The 21,459-nt window shown below is 39.1% G+C and overlaps 1 protein-coding gene across 3 annotated transcripts in view; it reads right to left on the reverse strand.

Moving 5' to 3' along the window:
• The window catches only part of Kcnq5 (potassium voltage-gated channel subfamily Q member 5), a 557,910-nt gene that overhangs the window by 66,160 nt on the left and 470,291 nt on the right, over positions 1–21,459 (reverse strand). For 2 of the 3 annotated variants that reach the window (XM_036167994.1, XM_036167993.1), the window contains exons 7-9: positions 17,231–17,326; positions 7,762–7,856; positions 6,008–6,034 (exon numbers count right to left, since the gene is read on the reverse strand). In XM_036167994.1, the coding sequence (XP_036023887.1) occupies positions 6,008–6,034; positions 7,762–7,856; positions 17,231–17,326 (218 nt within the window). Of the gene's footprint in view, positions 1–541; positions 599–6,007; positions 6,035–7,761; positions 7,857–17,230; positions 17,327–21,459 lie in introns of all 3 variants that reach the window. The other variant, XM_036167995.1, reaches the window with a different exon arrangement.

Raw genomic sequence — 21,459 nt, forward strand, 5'->3', positions numbered from 1 at the left:
GGAGCCTGCACAACTGCTCTGCAAGGGAGTACACCTTTCTCTAGAACCAGATGTCCAAATCACTCTGATGGCCCACATGCACTCTGTTAGATGCTCCCTGCCAGGGAATCGTGTGGCTTCATAACTCCGCAGTAATCCACTAGGGTTTACAATGCCGCCGCTATTGTTATACATAATTAGGGTTTTAGCCCTTCCTAGGATAAGCACTCTACAAACTGTCGCCTCAGGCACAATATGGCAACCCAGCCCTTAACAAACCAGCGCGTGCAACAGCTTAGCAGTTGTCCAGCCACAAGGAGGCGCCAACAGGCTGACTGCCAGTACTCTGCCTGCATTTTTTCTTCTTTTGTCCCAGTGGTAGATTATCAAAGCAGGCAACAAGCAACAAGGAAAATTACAAGCGCGCTGAAGACCTCATCCAAGAAGTCCCTAGAAGAGTGAGTCTGTAAAGAGGGTCCAAGTGTACTGGCGAAACCTGGTCATGCACCTGAGGTTAGTTGGCATTCTCAAATCTCATGTCAACAGCTGGGATGCTGGGTACCTCTGCTTCCGTGAGGTGTACATTCTGAAGAACTTCTGCTTATTATTACAGAACTTACTAGGAGTGAGGGAAATAGAGCAGTGCATTACTAAGCGTTTCTCCACCAGCACAGGCTGAGGGCTTTTTTTTCTCCAAAGACAAGCCATTTGACTTTACTGTTTTTATTTATTTATTTATTTATTCATTCATTCATTCATTCATTTATTTTTGAGAAGACAGAGTAGGAAAGCAGTGAGTACTCTGAAGTTCAGTTGTGCTGCCTGAGACACAGCCAGTGTTCTTACAGTTAGGCTGAAACAATTAGATTGGAAACAAGCATTACAAATAATGGTAGTATGTGTTAGGCTCTGTTTCATATGACATGGGAAAATAAATATTGCAGAGTACAGCAACTTCTGTAATAAAATACCAACAACAAATATAGTATAAAATAAAGGAGAACCAAATATTTCAGGAAAGAATGATTATTTCCATAAATTAACAAAGTAGATAACATTAGTTGCTTTGAAGTTAAACACACACACACACACACACACACACACACACACACACACACACGAGTTCTTGGTTTGTGTGATACTGAAGTTATAGTTAGTATAGGTAAATGGTTGTCAGGTTGAATACCTGTTCAAAAGTAAACAGAAGAAAGGGTTCTAGGTCACTAGTTTGTAAAGACAAAAGCAGTTGCTTTATTTATTAAGTCCTTGGCTATTTATAAAAGAGTAGATCCTTTCCTTCTATAAATAATGTGAACAGATGGAAAGATTGTTTTTGAACCATCTAATATTTTGCCAGTAAGGACCAGAGCTGTTTATGCTGAGAGAAAAGTGAAGTCTGGTCTCACTGAGTTTAGTTTAACAATACATGCAGGTCATTCACTGTACACAAAAGAAGAGAAAGTAGTAGGAAACAAATGCAGGAACACACAGTCTCTTCCACAAGCATTTTAGAGTTCTTTCCCAGGAGCCACACAACTAGGTTGGACACCAAAAGGGTCAACATACTGGAGTGGTTTGGACAAAGCATTCAATGGAGTACAGTACACAAGCATAATGTCATCAGACAATGCCACCTGTGCCTTAGCATGTGTGACATGCATCTTAATTCATCTTCACAGGGGCTTGCTAAAGTAAGCTTAGATAGTTGGCTTTCTTGGAAGGCTGAAGCTGCTTTAGGGATGCTTTAAAGACAGAAAATAAGGTAGTGTATCTGAAACCAGTACACAGTCTGCCACTGTTTACCCAGAAGACAGGACAGGTAGGGAGATTTACAATTAACCCCTCATTTTCAGTTGGTATCATCTGCTCTTGTAGAGATAATAAAAGCTTAGGCAAGAAGTAAAGCCCTTCTTATATCAATGCAATGATTTGCTGGCCACTTTGATGACCTAGTCAAGGAGGAAGGGAGAAAAGACAGGAAAACTCCAGATCAAAATGCTGTGACAGGATGGCCAGATGAGTTTACAGGTAGACTCTCTTCTCTGAAAATGACAACATACACCATTCAGGGAAGGACTGTCCCATTTAAAAATGAGTTGGAATGCTACTCCAAGAGAGGATTAATTAGAATAGAATCAATAGACACATTACACATTTTTCTTTTTATTAAAACTATTTTAGTGAGAAGGTGGGGGAAATAAGTATAATAGAATAATAATCCCAAGGAAGTTGGAATTATGGTTTAAGTACAAGAGGTACCTGACCCTGTATCCAAGATAGCCAAAATCATGATTTTCATTATTACCCAGTTGAGCTATATTTATAAAAAGCTTCACTTTGGATCTTATAGTTTTCAGTTTTGAATAAAGATTTTGTATCTTTCACAGTGTTTCTTAGCCTGGGGTGTCATAGATGAACTTTGCTTAAAGCATATCTTAGCTTCACAGAAAGTAAAAGTTCTCTTTTCAACAAGAACACCCAAAGCGGTGAACATAATTAACCAAGAGTGACTTGGATGGGTTTGACCCGATATCCATTTGCATTCTGTGTTTGGTCTCCTCTGTGGTTGGGGCTCTTGTTCAGTGGCAGAGCCAGCTGCCTGTGTGAGAGGTGCTGGCTGCAGTGTTGGACTCATCCGCAGCTTTTAACAGGAAGGAAAGCCATGAGGAAGGACTTAGGAGATTCCAGGCTCTGAGGTATCCAAAGGTTTAAAAGAGAATCAGCTCTTATTGGGGCTGACACTGATTTTGCCCTGTTTATTTAAACCACATCAATAACCCTATGATCACAAAGGGAGCGAAGAACTCCGGAGTTAGGTGGTACCAATTATTTCATTCATTTGAAATGAGGTCAAGCATTAATTAACAGTATTCCGAACCCAGAATTGCTCTTTTTCTAAGTGAGAGCTTCATTATAAATGCATTTTCTGTTGTGCATAGTTTGCTTCAGTAAGGACAGATTTGTTATTTTCTAAGTTGTCACTGCCATTACAATAGTCTTTCTGCAATCATTATTGCAATGTTATAAATTCTGTGGTCTACAGAGCACAAGGGAAAAGCTAAGGCAATAATAATACAAGGGGAGTTTCAATGCATATACATTTTTATGATATATGTCAGCTATTTCCTTCAGGCTGTTGCAGTGTCTTTTTTGTTTTTGTTTTTTGTTTTTTGTTTTGTTTTATTTTGTTTTCTGTTTTTTTGAGACAGGGTTTATCTGTGCAGTTCTGGTGCCTGTCCTGCATCTCACCTTGTAGACCAAGCTGGCCTTAAACTCAAAGAGATCTGCTTGGTTCTGCCTCCCGAGTGCTGGGATCAAAGGTGTGCGACAGCACTGCCCAATTTGCAGTGTCTTGTTTTTAATTGTGTGTGTGTGTGCGTGTGTGTGTATCTGTGTCTGTGTCTGTGTGTGGGTACGTGAACTTTAAGTGCAGTGACTACAGAGGCCAGAAAAGAATGTGGAGGATCCCTTGGAGCTTCAGTTAAAGGTGTGAGCCCCCTGACATGGATGCTAGGAACTGAATATGTGTCCTCTCCAAAAGTGCTCATACTGCTGAACCACCTCTCCAGTACCACTGTGATAATTTTAATTGTTAATATTATCTCTCTATTTATTTCTCTGTTCTTCCTTTTGGTTGTGTTTTGCAAAAAGTACTTGGGGTCAGGGAAATTTTATTCTTCCAACCAAAAATATTTTATTAAGCACATTCTCTGTATTACCTTCATGGGAGATACAATAAAAAATTGGGAGGTGAGAAGCTGATGTGTAGGAGGCTTGAGAAATTAAGTGGTGGCATAGGTCTGGTTTTAAGGTTCTTTTGTCAAATGTTCAATGATTGCCGAGAAGCAAAGAATTTCTCAGTGTCATTCTCTAAGTCATGAACCAAGTTGAGTGGATCTTCACACTTTCAAATCTACAAGTGAACTCTCTTTGACAACCTTAGTCACAAGTCTGCTGAATAGATGTTAACATTTTAGATACACATGATATCATGAAATTCAGGAAATTTGATTGCAAAGTCTTTTGAATTGTGACAGCTAGTTAAAGGTTTTTTTCTGGTCTTGTGAGCAGAAGCTCAACTTTAAATTTATCTTTGTTTTCTGATATACTAACATTGGAAAAATGAGTCTTTGGTGTTGTTATTATTGGACTAAGGTACCCCTCTCTCAGGATTGCCAAAGAGGTCATGTTATGTTATTCAAGCATCTATTAATGATTTATAATTTCCCCTTTGGTTGTCAAAGTTCCATTTTGGAGGATGAAACCAAGATAGATGAACCTCCCACAAATAGTTCTGTAACCCATGCCAGAGAGGGTTTTTGACCTTAGACTTTGGAGACAAATTACCCTTTGGATAAACTGTAGATAGGAAATTCTGACACAAAGCCCTTTATATATTACTAAGAAGAGCAAAATGTAACTTGTAATGGTGAGGGATTGTTTTGTCTAACTGTTTTCCAAGTTACTAGTCATGATGGAGGATAGTGTGGTCTATGTGGAATTTGGGGAAAGGTCGATTGGTAAGAGTTGACTAACTTGACTCTTGGGTGTCTATGCAAATATGGTGCTTGACTATTATAGACTGAAGTTCTCTTTGGTTAGAGGTATCTCTTGAAAAGAAGTTTTTGGGTAGCTAAATCTTTCTGGAGATCATCTCTTATGAATACCCAGCATTCTTATTCTGAAGTAGGAGAGAGTCCTGAATGCATTGGCTCATCTGCCCAGAGGGAGAACTTGAGGCAGTGTACTGTATACAGCACCTGTAGTAGAAGAATGCTTGCGTGTCCTTGTCTGAGTCTGGGAATCCTTTTCTTTCTTTCTTTTTTGTAATATTAATGCAGAAATGGTTAACACAGAGTCATATCACTCCAAAGGAAGCCTCAGAACTAATTCAGTACTGTATACGTATTTTATAGTTGATGTCATCATAGACCCTCACTAGAAGCTATCTCAGGGCAGGGGATGCCTCGTTTTTCTCTTTACTGAAGAAAATGTCTCTGACAGGAAACCAAAACCAAAACAAAAACAAAAAACAAACAAACAAACAACAAAAAAAGCAAAAACCAAACCCCTATGCCTTCCTGTCCTTTCTTTTCCAGGCATCTCCCATATTTTGTTGGTTTTGTCTACTACTACTTATAGTACTTCAGTGTGGGGATCTACCTGGCCCTGGCTTTCAGGCTTTGCTTCTAGATCGTTCCTGGCACTTGTAACACAGATGAAAATCTCCTCTCTTGGATTCTATTCTGTCCGAGTCTTTCTAGGAGGAGCAGCTGTAAGTCATCTGGGGAATTGGTGGACAGGCTGTCTTTCTCCTGAAGTTGAGGTCTCTTCTGTGGAACTGATAACCTGAGTAAACTTTTTGGCTCTCTGCGATGGAGATAGCCCACATAGGAAGTTCTTATCTCTTGTCTCTAGGGTACCTCTTGCCAAATTAAAAAAAGAAAGAAAGAAAGAAAGAAAGAAAGAAAGGAAGGAAGGAAGGAAGGAAGGAAGGAAGGAAGGAAGGAAGGGAGGAAGGAAGAAAGAAAGAAAGAAAGAAAGAGAAAGAAAGAAAGAAAGAGAAAGAAAGAAAGAAAGAAAGAAAAAGAAAAAATTCTTATCACAAGATAAATACCCCTAGTTTAGAAAAGTCTATTCTAGACTGCCGTCCATGCCAGCAACATTTAGAAACATTATTTTTTTCAGTTGTTAGGTCTTTCAATAACTACATTTTAATACTTTGGAAGGACTTCTGTTTGGGACAGTGGCAGACAAGAATTATCAAAGTCTGTTATTATTATGCCCCCGAATGTTCCAGGCCTTACAGATTGTTAAAAAGCACTGAGTGGGTTAGGGAAAGATACTTCTATTCCCAAGGAAGGAAAAAAAAATCAATAAAACCCAGAAAACTTTGCAGACAATCTTGTGAAAGGTCACTTTTAATCATGTTGTATTTGTTGATCGATTTTACTCATGAGGCACATTTAAAACATCTGTTAGGCATCTGATTTGTAAACAAACATGTAGCAAAAGAGAAATCACAAACCTGCTTGACGCCTCCCCTTGTTCTTTCCTTCAGGTGGGAGCAGACAGAAGAGAAATGATGATAAACCAGTGAATACATTTACAGCATTTGACAATGGCCCCAAACGGGAGACAGAGGAGCCAGGTACCTTAAGTAACCCTTCTTAAGTACAGTCCGTAGAAGCAATGGTATTTATAATAACTGCACACAGCTTTCAAACATATGTTCTTGGTGGCAGATCTGAGACAGCAGCACAACATTACTTGGCAAAGCCAGAACTGCCCCCGCATAGCAGAATGCCACATACTGTTTGCTTAAGAAACAGTGGTTCTGGTCGAAGAGGCTCGGGCAAAGGTTCTCAGAGTGTTGCTGATTCCAGCGTGGCTGCAGTCCCTGTGTCTTGGGCAGACTTTTGGGATTGAGACCTGGAGGCATTGATCTATGGCTGTGCTTTTGTTTATCAGTCACTTACTGAGGCAGATGTTTTTTTGTTTTTGTTTTGTTTTTTTTCCCTCCTATAAGAAGAATTGAATTCCCTTGGAGTAAATAAGAAAATCTATCTCAGCCCTTACAGCCCACTGTTGGGTGGCATTTGTAATCACTCATTTGGGCAGGGCTGGGCGTTGGTAGCTTGGTGTAGGGCGGCTCATTTGCAAATGAACTGTGGGCTTTGGAGATGGTTCTTACTTTCTTGTGGGTCCTGGTGCTAAAAGGGAAGGAGTTGTATCAGACGGTGTCTAAACTGTAACTCCTTAAAGCACCTCATGGCACCCCTGCAGCCTGGTAATTTCCCACAGCCTCTTACAATATCTGACTCCTTTGAGACACCACATTTAGCCAGACTTCGCCTTTCATAGAACCTTCAGTCATTTTGAGAAGAAAAATCAGGAAAAATGCTTTCCTCTATAAATCCCTCTCTCACTAAAACAAAGCTTTGCAATAAAGAAAGCTCAAATCTCATTTATATTGTGCATAAGAGGAAAACTGTGACCTGGAAAGAGAAGGAAACTTCTCCTCTAGAACCATAGAAGGTGTGAAGAGGATTCAAGGTACCAGTTCCCTGCATCTTCCAGACTCCAAGAGGCGTTTCTGAGACCTAGCTTTCATTCCGCTCCCTGAGATGAGCTTGGGGAGTAAGAACAACAAGCACATCCCTGAGCAGTGGGGAATCAGAGCACTGGCCCACTTAAAATGGGGAAAAAATGAGAGGAAAGTAGTATATGAGTAACATACTAGGTGATATACTTAGAGAACTGGATTCATTATTAAGTTTTTCCAGACCTCAGAATGACTTTTAATGCAAACTGTTTTAAGTGGGAATTCACATAATCAAATATGTCTTCTGTCACTTGAGATGCTCTATCAGCTTTCTAACTAGTCTTCATCTTCTACATTTATCCTGAAAATTTCCAAAGATGAGAACTATGAGTCACATATATAGTGCTCTCCAAGCAATCTCCCTATAAAATTAGGTGATGGGTCAGGTGATTCTTGCTTTTCAAAAACTATGGTTTTATAAGAGGAGACATTAGAGAGCTACCATATCTCTACATAATTTCAACTCTTTAAGACTTCAGTCATGGCCATGTGGTTGGTAAGAAATGATGCCTATTCCATGTAGTTTTATGGTTGAGTTGCTGTTAAATAGGTTTAGATGTCTTTAAGAGCAGAGAGAATAAAACAAGTCCCAAACCAGACTTTTCAGCACACATATGGTTTGTTTAACCAACTAGAAATGACACAACTCCAGTACCATCTGTTCCACTGATACCTACTTGGTAGGGCTGCAGGTGTGCAAGGCCTTCAGATGTGGCTTCCAGGTCGCAATGGAAACAGACTTCTCATCGGCTGCATAGCTACGCCAAACGCACTGCAGATGGCACACCAGGGCACAAGAGAGAGCAGGAAATAGAATGAAATGAAAAGCAAGAATGATTTGGTTAGGCTTCTGTACATTATGTAACCATTCCTGGAATATAAAACATAAAGCATTGTAACCAAAGTGTAGATTAAGACCCCTGTTTTGTAGATAAGACAATGAACGTCAGGAAAGGAGGTTCAATCAAGGTTGAGAAGGTTGAGAAAGTGTCTTCAGTTGGTGGCCTCTTGGCCACAACCTCCACTGGGGATTTTTCTGACTGCTTTATGGAGGTGGTTGGAAGAGCTTGTGAACTGTCCTTTTGGAAATCACCTGTACTTACTTTTCCATGCAGAGTTTGGTAAATTTATTCTTTTGTAATGAACTTGCAAATAACTCTAAATACAGGCTAAGCATTTGCTCCAATTTCTTTAGAGAAAACCTTGTATTGTGATTCATTACTTAGAGAGTTCTGTTTCATGTGGCAAACCCATGCAAATGGGTCACATCCCTACTGTATAACCATCAGTCATTATTTTGAAACACAGTGAAGAAAAAAGTGATCTAATTATATTCTGTTTTCTAAGAATATCATTGAATTGGACAAAAAAATTAAAAATTTCTATAACTACTTTGGAAAACAGTCTTGTAGTATTATTGAAGTTGAATGTGTGAATACATTATGATACAAACATTCATTACCAGGTAAATACAATAGGTATACTTAAATACATTCACTAAAAGGTATGCACTACATTTGGGCTTTTAAACGAAAGCTGGAAAGCCCATACATCTATCAGTAGTCTTTTAAATGGTCACATATTGCAATGTGTCTACATGGCAACAGTTCACAGCAACTATGCTTGACAATATGGATGGGCTTCCTGTGACTAATGCCATGTACTGTAAACGAGACTCAACAGAGCTCATTCCATAAAGTTGGGAAAAACACTATGCTGTCAGAAGGTAGCATAGCAGCTCCTCTTGTGGGATAGTGATGGAGAAAGGGTATCCGAGAAGTCACATTTTGTTTTTCTCAGTGCTGGTTATACAGGACTGCTCAGTTCTCCTAGGAAATGTACTCTTTTTCTGTCTGCACATTATACTTCAGTGAAATATTCAGAAAGTGACATGAAAAAATTAGAAAGACATACAGTAGAACCTGAGGGGTTTTATGTTTTCAAAGGTTATTTACTTATTTATTTTACATTTTCCAAGCAGGGTTCTTTGCCTGAACCCTTGCCCACATGGCTTGTGTTGATTCAACTGATAAATCTGTGGAAATCTGTGCTAAGCATCTTGATAGATGCTTTATAGGTAATGAAACAATTACCACCTTACTGTCTTGAAATTTAGTGTTTGAAGTTGTTTACATAAAAATTTTAGAGTGATATAGACTAAGCAATAAGACACAGAGCTATTGTTAATATTATCAATTTTAGTTATTGGAGATAGTCCCACCATTGTGGCACCAGCTTGTCCTGAGTGTGAGGTGATCGTCCAGCCTCAGGCTCCTAAGTGCTGAGATTTCAAGCTGGAGTTACTGAAGTTGTTTCTGTTGGAGTGAGGCCCAGAGATCCTCCACTGGTGGGGAAGTAAAGATGGCTATTTTAATTAAACTGTTTCCAGAGATGCATGATGCATTTATGAGATTCAGACTCTGAAAGTAAGACTTTTGTACAGGAGACACATCCAGCAGGACTGTGTGTCACTCAACACTAGTGGAAAAAACCCACAGCAACAATACATTAGAAAAAAATGGGGCCAGATATTACCTGTTAAGTGTCACATATCACTGGGGGAGAAAGAGATTCTGAAAATTGAAGGCTTGACTTACAATATGACCTAATTTCTTCATCATTTCCTATCAAATTGAGCTTAACATCTGAGCGGTTAGTCCCCGTCTTCTCTTGTAAAAATGCCATGTAAGTGAGACACACAGAAGGGTGAAGTGACTTCTGTTCTAGAGCTGAGATTCGTCAGTGGTCAGTGTGGAAGTGAGAGCATCAGTTGTACTACTCCCACATGCCTTTAATTTTGGGGGGGCATAATATATTATAATATTTTCTCCTTTCATCATTCCATACCTTCCACATAGCCCTCCTCACCCTCTTTCAAATCTGCAGCTTCTTCTTTCATGAATTGTTGTTACATGCACATATATATATATATATATTTCCTAAATGCAACCTGCTCATTCTGTATAAGGTTACTTGTACGTATGTTTTCCACATACTCCTATATTCTTAGTAACCTCCTCTGTCCTTGAGCCCCATTAATTGCCCCAGTACCTAATGTTCCTGTATTTAAAGTCCAAATCACATAGTATAAAGTAAAATAGTTCCATCCAGGGATCCCCACGGATCCAAATTAACCAATTTGCATGGCATATGTAGCTGCAGAGGACAAGTTAACAAGAAAGCAAAGGAAAGCCAAACTTGCTATTTATTGGGCGATTCTGGTGGCAGAGTAGGCAGGCAAACAAATCAAACTTTAGTCCTGAGTTAAAAGTAGAAAGCCCATGGAGTTCTCTGTGTGGGGCGTGTTCAGTTTGTATTGTTTGGATCAGTACAGCTATGACTCATTTGACTCTTTCTAAAAATAGTTCAGAAAATTTCAGCTGACCATCCAAAGGTAGACCAACACTAAACTGAAATTTTCAAGGTGTGTGTTTTAAAATACCAGTCCTAAAAGACTGCGAGTGTCAACCAGCAATCATTTCTCCTTTCACACGCTTCATCCCTTGCATAATTTCTATTTTAGTAATGAATACACTGAGCAACCCCTTGCATTATGCATGCCTGTCAAGTGCTTTGCTCACATTCGGCCTCCTGTCACCATCTCATGTTCCTTCTGGCTCATCTCATCATTTCCCTCTGCTCCTCAATAATCTCTTGTTTACTTTTATGATATACATATATTTACTGGTTTATTTAAATATAGACTATGCTTGCATTATGGCTTATTGTGCTTAACCAGATGATTTCCTGTCCCATCTTTTTTTATGCAAATGACACATTTTTGTTCTTCATGGCTGAACAAGAATGCACTCTGTGTGTGTGTGTCTCTCTCTCTGTGTGCATATATAACATTTTCCTTATTCATTCATCTGTTAATGGGTACTAGATTGGTTCTGTATCTTCTATTGTGAATACTGCTACAACTAACATGGATGTGCAAACATCTCTGTGGTGTACTGACTTAGGTTCCTTCCAATGAGTGGGTCACTGGGTCATATGATAATTCTCCTTTTTTCTTTTAAGAATTCTTACTTTAAGGGGCTATGCTCCTATTTCAATTTTAGGTATTCTTAACCAGTTTTTGATTATGGAAGACAATAAAATTGTCCACTCACATTCCATCTTTGCTTTCTCTCATCCTGTTGACATTTTTTTTATCTCTACTTTTGGTTATTAGTACTTGAATTCTTATAACCAGGTCAGTATTGCTTTCAGTTTGCTGGTGTAGAGATGTCAGTATAATTCAATGTGTGTGTGTGTGTGTGTGTGTGTGTGTGTGTGTGTGTGTGTGTTGGGCCAGGGAGTATCTAGTTTGACTAACCACTAAGTGCTATGATTACTTTTTCTTTCATATTTATTTATGTGTGCTGCATATACATATATTACCTTATTTTCAGTTATTACTGTCTTATTTTCATTTTGTGATTTGCTTTTATTAACTATTACAAAGTTACAGCATTCCTGATCTTTCCTGAAGAAAGAGCAAAGCCTTTCAGTCAAATGCATTACAGAATGTATCAGTTCCATTTCCATTTGTACCCCTATGCTCAGTTCCTGCTAACTATGATGGCATTCCTGCCCCTCACTTGAGAAAATGCCTCCATAAGATCACATATAGGCACATCTGTAGTGTATTTCCTTGATTAATAATTGCCATGGAAGGGCCCAGCCCATGGTGGATAGTGCCATGCCCATGGGCAGGTAGCACTGGGAGGCATAAGAAAACAGACTGAGTCAAACATTAGGTGGACCTCAGAGAATCCTGAGGTGGGTGGTTGGGGATTGCAAAAGTCAGAGGGGTCAAGGACACCACAAGAAAACAGCCCACAGAATCAACTAACCTGGGCTCACAGGAGCTCACAGAGACTGAACTGACAACCAGGGAGCCTGCATGGGTCTGACATCGGCCCTCTGCATATGTGAACATTTGTGTAGCTTGGTCTTCTTGGGGGACTCCTAACAGTGAGGAAAAGGGCTGTTTCTGGGGGACTCCTAACAGTGGGGGAAAGGACTGTTTCTGACTCTTTTGCTGGCTTTTGGGACCCTTTTCCTCATACTGGGTTGCCTGTCCAGCCTTAATATGGGGGGAGGTGTCTAGTCTTACTGCAACTTGATATGCCATATTTGGTTGACACCCATGGAAGGCCTGTCCTTTTCTTAAGAGAAAAGAGGAGGTGTGGATGGGGATGGGAGGAGAGGAAGGAGGGGAAACTGCTGTCAGGATGAAGAAAAAAAGAAAGAGGGAGGGGAGAAAGAATGTAGAAAGAAAGAAAGAAAGAAAGAAAGAAAGGAAGGAAGGAAGGAAGGAAGGAAGGAAGGAAGGAAGGAAGGAAGGAAGAAAGAAAGAAAGAAACAAAGAAAGAAAGAAAGAAAAAAAGAAAGGAAGAAAGAAGGGCTGACTAAGCCATGGGGAGAGAGTCAGTAGTTGGCATCCTTTGTGGCTTCTGTTTCGGTTCTCGACTCCAGGTTCCAGCTCTGACTTCCCTAGATGGTGGGCTGTGATAGGGGCATGTGAGCCTTTCCTCTTCAAGTTGTTTTTGGCCATGGTGTTCTATCACAGCACAAGGAAGCAAATTAAGACAGTATGTAAATTTGGGGGCTCTTGGATGATTCTAAATGTCTTTGTGTTATTCTCCTACCCCATGAATGGTTTGGCTTCATACAGAATGCTAGGTTGCAAGTACTCTTTCTTCCCAAAATGAATTTATTTTCCTGTGTTTTAAGTGTTGAGTTTCTAGTGAGATATCCAATGTCAAGTTGATTCTTCACCCTTTGGGTATGCTCAGTTCTGAAAGCATTTAAGATGCCTGAATTTACAAGCATTCTGATGTCTCTCTGTGATAATCTTGGTATGAAGGTTTTAAGTTTGTAGTACAGGCATTTGGAGGAGTCTTTTACTATGGCTACTCCTGCTGTCCCCCCACCCGCCCCCAGTTTTAAGAATCATAGTGTATTATTTCCCTGGTAAAACCCTCCCCTTAGTTTTCCTGTACTCTGTGTGCTCTGAGGTACCTGTGTTAGTTGGGTCTTTGGACCTCTACAAAACGTCCTTCGATTTTCATTTTCTTTTTTTCTTGTCTTTTTATTTCATGTTCTGAGATATCGTTACAACCTTGTGTTTCCTTCTATTTTTTTCTGCTTTCATGTTTTAATAGCTATGATTTGGTTTTCTTAATCTGTTTTTCTCTGCGACTGAAGCATGACAAAGGGTGCTTCATAACTGGGCTTTTGCACGGTGATTGGCAGCCTCCCTTTAGGATGGCTGAGTGAAGACCAAGTTATTTTACTAAACAAAGCTAAAGCTTCAATATGTGGCTTGTTTTCTCTGGGAACAGTCAGCTTTATGGCAGGATAATCTTCCAGCCCTCCTCTCACTGTTCTGTCAGGACTGTTTATACGATAAGTTCACTGAATTGTTGTTTTTACTCAACACGGAACAGGTTCAGTTTCTCCAGAATAAGCCTCTATTATAGACCTCTGATGAATTTGTTGGTGCCTACCCAGAAGCTCAGTAATCCCTACAGAGGGCACAATGTTGATTTTTGAACCCTATCCCTGATCTGCCCCAAGGCTCAGGGAACACTGAAGAAAAGGGAGCAGAAAGGATGTAAGAGCCAGAAGATGGGGAGGAGGGATGAGAAATGCTATCTTCTGGCCATGACATGACCATTGCATAGAACTCACAGCAGTCGTTATTACATATAAGAGATTAAAGTACTTAAAAATTCCAGCGTGGATAGGGCAGGAAATCCTATCCCTTTTCTTTGGGTGGATGGCCATCATCCCAGTGGATGACCCAATACTCAGAACATATTGACATCGCCAACTGGACTCAGTGGGTTGTTAAAAAAAGTTGGGAGGGAGATGTGTTGGTGGGGAATAGAACATTGTATATATGTATGAAATTTTGCAAAATAAAATAAAATAAAATAAAATGAAGTATTGGATTTGGACTCAGACAGCAAGGATCTAGTCTTAGCTCTGATGAGGCTTATCTTGATGATCACATGATACATTGTGTTGGAAGCACTCTGCAAACTAAAAAAGACTCTGTGAGTCTTAGGCATTATTAATAAAAGTTGTGACATTTGGGCAGGTATTCAGAGTGTTACTGAGAGCTGTTTCATTTCCCAGACTGCTCCACTTGAAAAGTTAATTTAAATGAGTCACGCAAAAGATATTGACACAGCTAAGTTTGCTGTGAGCTGCTGGGCTTCGAAACTTTCTTTCTAAATCCTTGAGATGCTGGTTAATTTAGTTCTTTCACCAACCAAATGACAAAGCAATTCGAGCATCTCACTTGCCATGGTGGAAAGAGTGTGGCTCAGCCTTAACACAAATGAAATTGCCTTTGATCTTGATGCTTTGTATATTCAGCAAACCGGCAGGTGTATGGGGTAAGAAATGAAAGGATCAGCAAATGAAGCTTGATTTTCAACCTACTTTATCCTTAAACATTCATATGTAAATTGAATGATAGATTTCCACAATGCCTAACTAAAGCCTACCCCCCTGGATTCTGTTCAGAGACTATGTAAAGGAGATGCAATGGACAAATGGATAGTATGTTGTTCCTGTGTAGCATAAATAAATCAATTTCATTGAAATGAGGGGACAGCTACTTTCTAAGTGATTAAATTCATTTTTCGACTCATAAAACAAAGTTTAAGATATTCTTAAACATTTTAAATCATGTAGTTTGTGCTCTTTTTTTGTCACAAACAATTTAGAGTTTCAAGTAAAATTCATGCTTTCACTATATTATTACTTTCATTTTACAAGTTCACTTGCTAATCACAATATTTGTTACATAATCAAGTTGCAGAAAATGGAGCTCAAGGCCTCTGAGCTAAGCTGTTCAGTTGATATCTGCACCTATTATGGGTTGTCTTACTTTGGAGAAAGACATATACTTCTCTTCTGGAAACTGTTCCTCATGATTCAGTAGTTGATAAGGACACAGCAAATGGGCAAAGTCTCTGCTGTGATTCTTGGAGGTATGTCCAATCCAGCATAGCAGCTAACAACCACTTAAAAGGAACTGAACCTTTGATAAGTGTCTAGAAATCAGTTTTTAATCTTTAATTCACTTAGCTTTAAATAGCAACATGGAGCTAGTGCTCACTGTATTGGCAACACAGCTCTGGATTGTTATAGTTGATGTAACCAAGAGACTTTTGTAAGGGTTTGCTTCTCAACAGAACAGCTCACTTCTAGGAGGTTTAATATCTGGAAGATGGTTTATTGGTTCTATACATAAATAGGACTTGTTGCTCAGTGGAATTCTGGGAGCCCCTTGAACAAATTGTGCACTCACAAGTTGGAGAATTGTTCTATAGTGAGGGAAAATTGAGGGTAAAGATAGTAAAGAGAGAGAAAAAAAACCTATAGAAATATGAAAGCATGTACATCAGTGAAGAGTGCTCACAGATGAAAAGTGGTGAATATTCTGTGTGCCTATAGGACACACTTCTATCATTATGGGATTACTGTTTGGTTTCAGACTTTTTAATACTGGAGATTCAACCAAGGGACTCATATATACCAGGGAAACACTCGTCATTAAACTACACTTCCAGCCTCTGGCCATGGAGCTTAAGCTCTTATTAATTTAGGGACCTTTTCTGCAAGAAAATAATTTTACTTCTTTCATTTGTAATATTTTAAAGACAGTTTTAATTATTTATTTTTATGTGTATGGGTGCTTTGCCTGAATGTGTGTCTGTGCACCATGTGGGTGCCTGGTGCCTTCAGAGGCCAGAGGAAGGTGTTAGGTTATTAAGACTGTAGTTACAGGTAGACATGAACCATCATGGGGTGCTGGGAAACAAGCCAGGTTTTTTGGGAGAGCAACCAGAACTCTTCCCTGCTGAACCATCTCTCCAGCCCTCGTTTATTTATCTTTTAAAGCAGTGGAAATATAATAACTATCAGTGATTTGCCTTGAAATTCATGCCCGATGGTCCATTTCTGGTAAACAGTTGTAAAATAGCATTGTGTTTAAAACTAATGCCCTATTTAATCAGTAGATACAAATTTCCTTCAGGATAGAACTAAGTCATATCCCTCCCTTCCTAGTTCCATTTCTGTTGGAAGTAAGGCATGCCACAGACATAGGCAAAGGCTAATGGGATGGTTCACGATTGTTACAACTGAGTCGTTCAGGCACTCAAAGCTGCAATCTAAATTAAAGCAATGCACTTGCTACATCTGCATGTAAACAGTTCTCCTAGTGCCTCATGCATGCATCCCAGCATCTGTAGGTTCAAAGCTTGGGGCTTCAGCTGCTTCTAAGGAAAGGAGATAATTTGGGATTGTAGGGCTATTGCATTCATTGTGAAATGCTAACTTCATATCATTGATCTAGCAAAAAATACCTTGTAATTCTCAACTTGGTTCTATTCCCAAAAGACATGGGAGACAGCCATACTCTCTACTACACCACTAATGCAGTTAACAAAAACAGAAACAGAACAAAACAACAGCAAAACCAAAACAAACTAACAAAAAAGCATAGATGGCAAAAAAGATAAATATTTTAGGAAAATGTTAACACAAATCCTGGGTTATTGAAAAGAAAATGAAATGCTAACACAAACCAGTGTATTATGAACTAGCTTCAAACAATATGCTTATTATCTAATACCCTCTAATCTTTAATTCACTTCAGGCCATCTCCCTACAAGACATCAAAAGTAATTCTACAGACGCGAAACCTCAGCATTCTAAACATGTGTGTTTTTCACAGCAGAACCATCCAACAGGCTAGAGAAAGTCATGGAAATGTCAGGAATGATGTTGCATTCTGCTCCATTGCTTAATGACCAATTAAGTTTCACACAGTGATTCATAAAATATATTAGGTCCTTCCAGGAGTGACATGTCTGGTAACCCCTGCACAGTGTTGGTGGTAATGGTTAATTAATCTGAACAGCACATAGCCCATTTTCTGAAAAAACATACTTTGTTGTTATTGTTTGGGACCTGCCCAAATTCTAGGCTGTTCATTAAGGTTTGATTTCATTTTTTTAAAAAGACAGATCAGTAAGTAGCTCTAGGAATCAATGAAGCGTGATAACTAGAAACTGACCCAACAAGCACTTCTGGAGACAGATGTTGCCATCTACCCATCACACTGACATTTACCTGAATGAGGTTGGCAGCTGGGTTCCTTCTTTTTTCAAAATGTTTCTGGCGGTGCTGTTCTTGTACTTTTAATGCAAAACCTGAGCCAAGAATGCCCTGGAACAAAATAAAAAGAAAAAAATTAAAGATCTTTAAAATGAATCTATAAAAAAGACAAACACTATGTAATGTGTTGATAATACAAACATTATTTACAAAAAGCAGTATTAACTCTGCTACAACATTGCCTGTAGTAGCAAGCTGTTGGGTAATTACTGCCCAGAGAGCATGACTCCTTTTTTTTTTTTTTTTTTTTTTTTTTTTTGGTTTTTCGAGAAACAAAGGTTTCCCTGTGTCGCTTTGCGCCTCTCCTGGAACTCACTTGGTAGTCCAGGCTGGCCTCGAACTCACAGAGATCCGCCTGCCTCTGCCTCCCACTGAGTGCTGGGATTAAAGGTGTGCGCCATCACTGCCCAGCTGAGCATGACTCTTGTTATGTAGTAAATCAATTGGATATTATCAATAATTGATTTCTGGTATCATAAGAAGCATCATACCTAGAAATGATCATTAAATTCAAGCGAGCGAGTGGTTTTAAGTGATAGAATTTAGGGGTATAAACTCTGCTTTGGACTGGACTGGTTTAAATTCAGAAGCTTTAAAGTCTTGCTGCTGTACACCTGGGGCTACTTTTAACACTGATGAGACACTGGGATTGTATATTCATCATACATCAAATCGGAGAAAAATGGAGGTGAGGTTCACATTGATCCCAGTGGTAGCCCTTACAGATAGGGTCTCCTTGGTTTTGGAGCTAGAGGTTTTGCCTGTTTGTATGCCAGAAACAGGAGCATGATACCTTGGCAAGCCTACTCATGTTTTCCTCAGTTTTAATCTGGCACTTTCAGCATGTCTTGCATTTTTGTTTGTTTGTGTGTTTTGGTTTGGTTTTGGCTCATCTGTTTGGAATTTGGGGTTAGTGAGATTAATATACCCTCCCCTGTTTATGTCAGTGTTGGGTTTGTTTGGTTCTTTTAAAGATTTATTTTAGATTAAATTATGTGTATGTGCGTTTGTGTGTGCAGGTAAGAGGATTTCAGAAGATGGAGTCAGATCTCCTGGACCTGAAGATAAAAGTAGCTGCAAGCTGCTTACTGTGGGTGCTAGGGAACTGAATCCAGCCTTCTACAAGAGTAGTATGTACTCTCAACTGCTGGGCCATCGCTAGATCCAGCCTCTTTGTTGTTGTTGCCAGTTTGATTTCCTATTGCTTATTATCTATTTTTTTTTTTAATTTTTAAATTTTTTTATTTTTGTTTTTCAAGACAGGGTTTCTCTGTGTAGTCCTGGAACTAGCTCTGTAGACTAAGCTGGCCTCAAACTCACAGAGATCCTTCTGCCTCTATCTTGGCAGTGCTTGGATTAAGGCATGCACCACCACCACCTGACTTCATGCTTATCATCTTGAACTGCAAAGATTCTAGTTCTTTGAGGTTTGCCTCTCTTTTCAGTTCATTTAGGTTGACATTTGTGAAATCAGGATGCCTTTTGTCTCAACCTTGGCTTCACATTCAGAGCTTGCTAAATTCAGTCTTTGTGTTCTTGACTTCACTAGTATGATCCTGGGGGCTCCACTGCTTTCCAGGCTGTGGGTTTTACTTGCTAGCTATAAGTTATGAGCCTTTTATTAGCTTCAAGGAGCCTAATACTTAGGTTAGAGATGGGTATCTTTTAAGAATCAAGTCAGCATTTTCTGCAGGTAAGAAATGCCCAGCGCCACCCTTCCTCAGCTCAAAGGTGATACCTCCGGGAAAATGGTGTTTGTTTATCTCTAGAAGGTCTTGGCCATGTGACAACTCTGCTGAGATATTTTGGGGATCTAGATAACCTTTGACCTTTTCATCTTATCTTGAGAGTTCACAATTCTAAGCACATTGGTGACAATAACCAGACAATAAGTAATGCAATCATGTTTAGAATACAGAATTGTAAAATAATACTATTTGCTACTAGTATGCAGAGCCCTCCTCTATTATTAATTAAGATAAATGACTGTGCCCTGAAATGAGCAATTAAATCATGGGTTCTGTTTTCTCTCTCTGCCTTCAGTGCAGGTCTTGTAATGTCTAATGTCTCCATCTCATACAGCTGTGATTACACAAGCTAAGCTTTGTAGAAAGTTACTTTGTATGGTCAGTTTATAGATTCAAATAATATTTCTTGCACTTGCTATCACAAATGCTCTCCTCTTCCAAATGCTTTTTTGTTGTTGTTGTTGTTGTTAAATGAGGCTATGTGGGAAAGACTGACTGATTTTTCTTTTAACTTCATTTCCCAGTAAGTATAAACACACAGGAGAGAACACAAAATATCTTTATAGTATGTGTTATATATAGTGAATATTTGTGTATTACTTGCTCTGAACATAATTCAGATTTTTATAGATATTGGGTTAACAGCAATAGCTATCATTTTTTAGTACAATATATGATAAAAGGGTTGAGAGTCACATCCCTTTTGAAAATGAACACAGGTCCTACATAGTACAATTTAATATCTACAAAGCAAACTAAGATATACTGAAAATAACTTAGCATTGCTTGGAAACATATTTTAGTAGATGGCAGCTGTTTACTACACGTCTCTTGTGCCAGACTGTACATTATAGCAGTTATTAAGCCTGGTCTGCTCCCTGTCTTGTTATGTCTCTATTCCAACTTTTCTCTACCTCTATTCACATACAGGCCAGTGTCTCTAAGCAGAAGTCTGTTAGGATTTATGCGCACAGATGCACCCTGGCTTCATCTTTCACTATGCACAACATCTCTTGAAATGCTGACAATAGGTACAAAACCTTTTTTTAATAAAATTTATTTATTCGATATGTTTTTCCCATCATGTATCTTGATCTCATTCATTCCCTGTCCCTTTGTAGATGCAGAATCTTACAAATTGCTTTTCATTAATATTCTAGATTAACAGGAATTGAAATTTTAGGTTTTAATATTTGATTCTAGGCCAATAAATGCTACATAAATACCAAGTGGGAAAAATATCTTGACCAAAATTTAAAATGTTTACCCTTCCTTATCATTCAACTTTAAGAAGCCCAATTTGCCCCCTCAACATGGGATATTGACTTTTAACTTGTGTTTATATTTTGCTATCTATTTTTGTTTATATTTATTAACATTTGTAATATATTACAATATATTTTTAAAATTTGTAATGTATTAACAAATATTGAGAAAATATTTGTCAATATTTTTAATGTTTGAAGATAGTAGCAAACATGTGTTTGTGGAATAATTAACATTTCAAGTCAAACAGAACTAGTTGTTACATTTAACTTAAACTAGCTGGATATCTGAAGGAATTGATTCTTGATAAAGGCCAATTTCTTCATAATAAAAGCCACTTATAGCTAGGGGATCCATCAGGAGGAGGGAGCAAGACCAGCTTGTAACAAGGCTGCTGTGAAGAAGTCAGGTTGGTCTGTAGAGGTTTAGGAGCCTAGGACTGGAGGGAGCTGGAGAGGTGGGCTACAGTGGAGCTTGGGGTAAGTGGCCTGTTGACCCTGTGAGGTGAAACAGAGTCCTTCTGCTGTCAAGGTAAGACAGGAAACCATGGTCAGTTTCCTGGGTTGTGGGATCTCAAAGAGGAAAGGCTCACAATCCTCTTCAACCTTTTCTTGGTGGTTTGAATAAGAATGGCCCCCACAGGCTCTTATATTTGAATGCTTAGTCATCAGGGAGTGGTACTACTCAGAAGGATTAAGGAGTGTGGCCTTGTTGGAGGAAGTATGTCACTGGCGGTGGGCTTTGAGTTGTAAAGAGCCCACGCCAGGCCCAGACTCTTCTTTTCTGCCTGTGGATCAGGATATAGCTCTTAGCTTCTATTCCTTTGCCACACTTAGCAACATGCTCCCTGCCAGAATGATAATGGACTGCCCTTTGAAACTATAAGCAAGCTCTCAGTTAAATTCTTTCCTTTGTAAGAGTTGCCTTGGTCATGGTGTCCCTTCACAACAACAGTACAGACCTGTGACTAAGACAGAAGTCAGTACCAGGATAGTGAGTATGCTATGTCAGATCTGACCATGTTTTTCTGGGGAGGATTGTGAAAGGACTTGGAAACTATGGCCTAGAAAATCCATTGAGTACTAAAAGCTCAATAAGCTTTTCTGTAGGAGCTTGGAAGATAAGAATGTTGAGAACAACGCTGGAGGCCTGGCTTATGAAGTTTCAGAG

This window comes from Onychomys torridus, chromosome 18 (assembly GCF_903995425.1).
Source record: "Onychomys torridus chromosome 18, mOncTor1.1, whole genome shotgun sequence".
Taxonomy (NCBI): domain Eukaryota; kingdom Metazoa; phylum Chordata; class Mammalia; order Rodentia; family Cricetidae; genus Onychomys; species Onychomys torridus.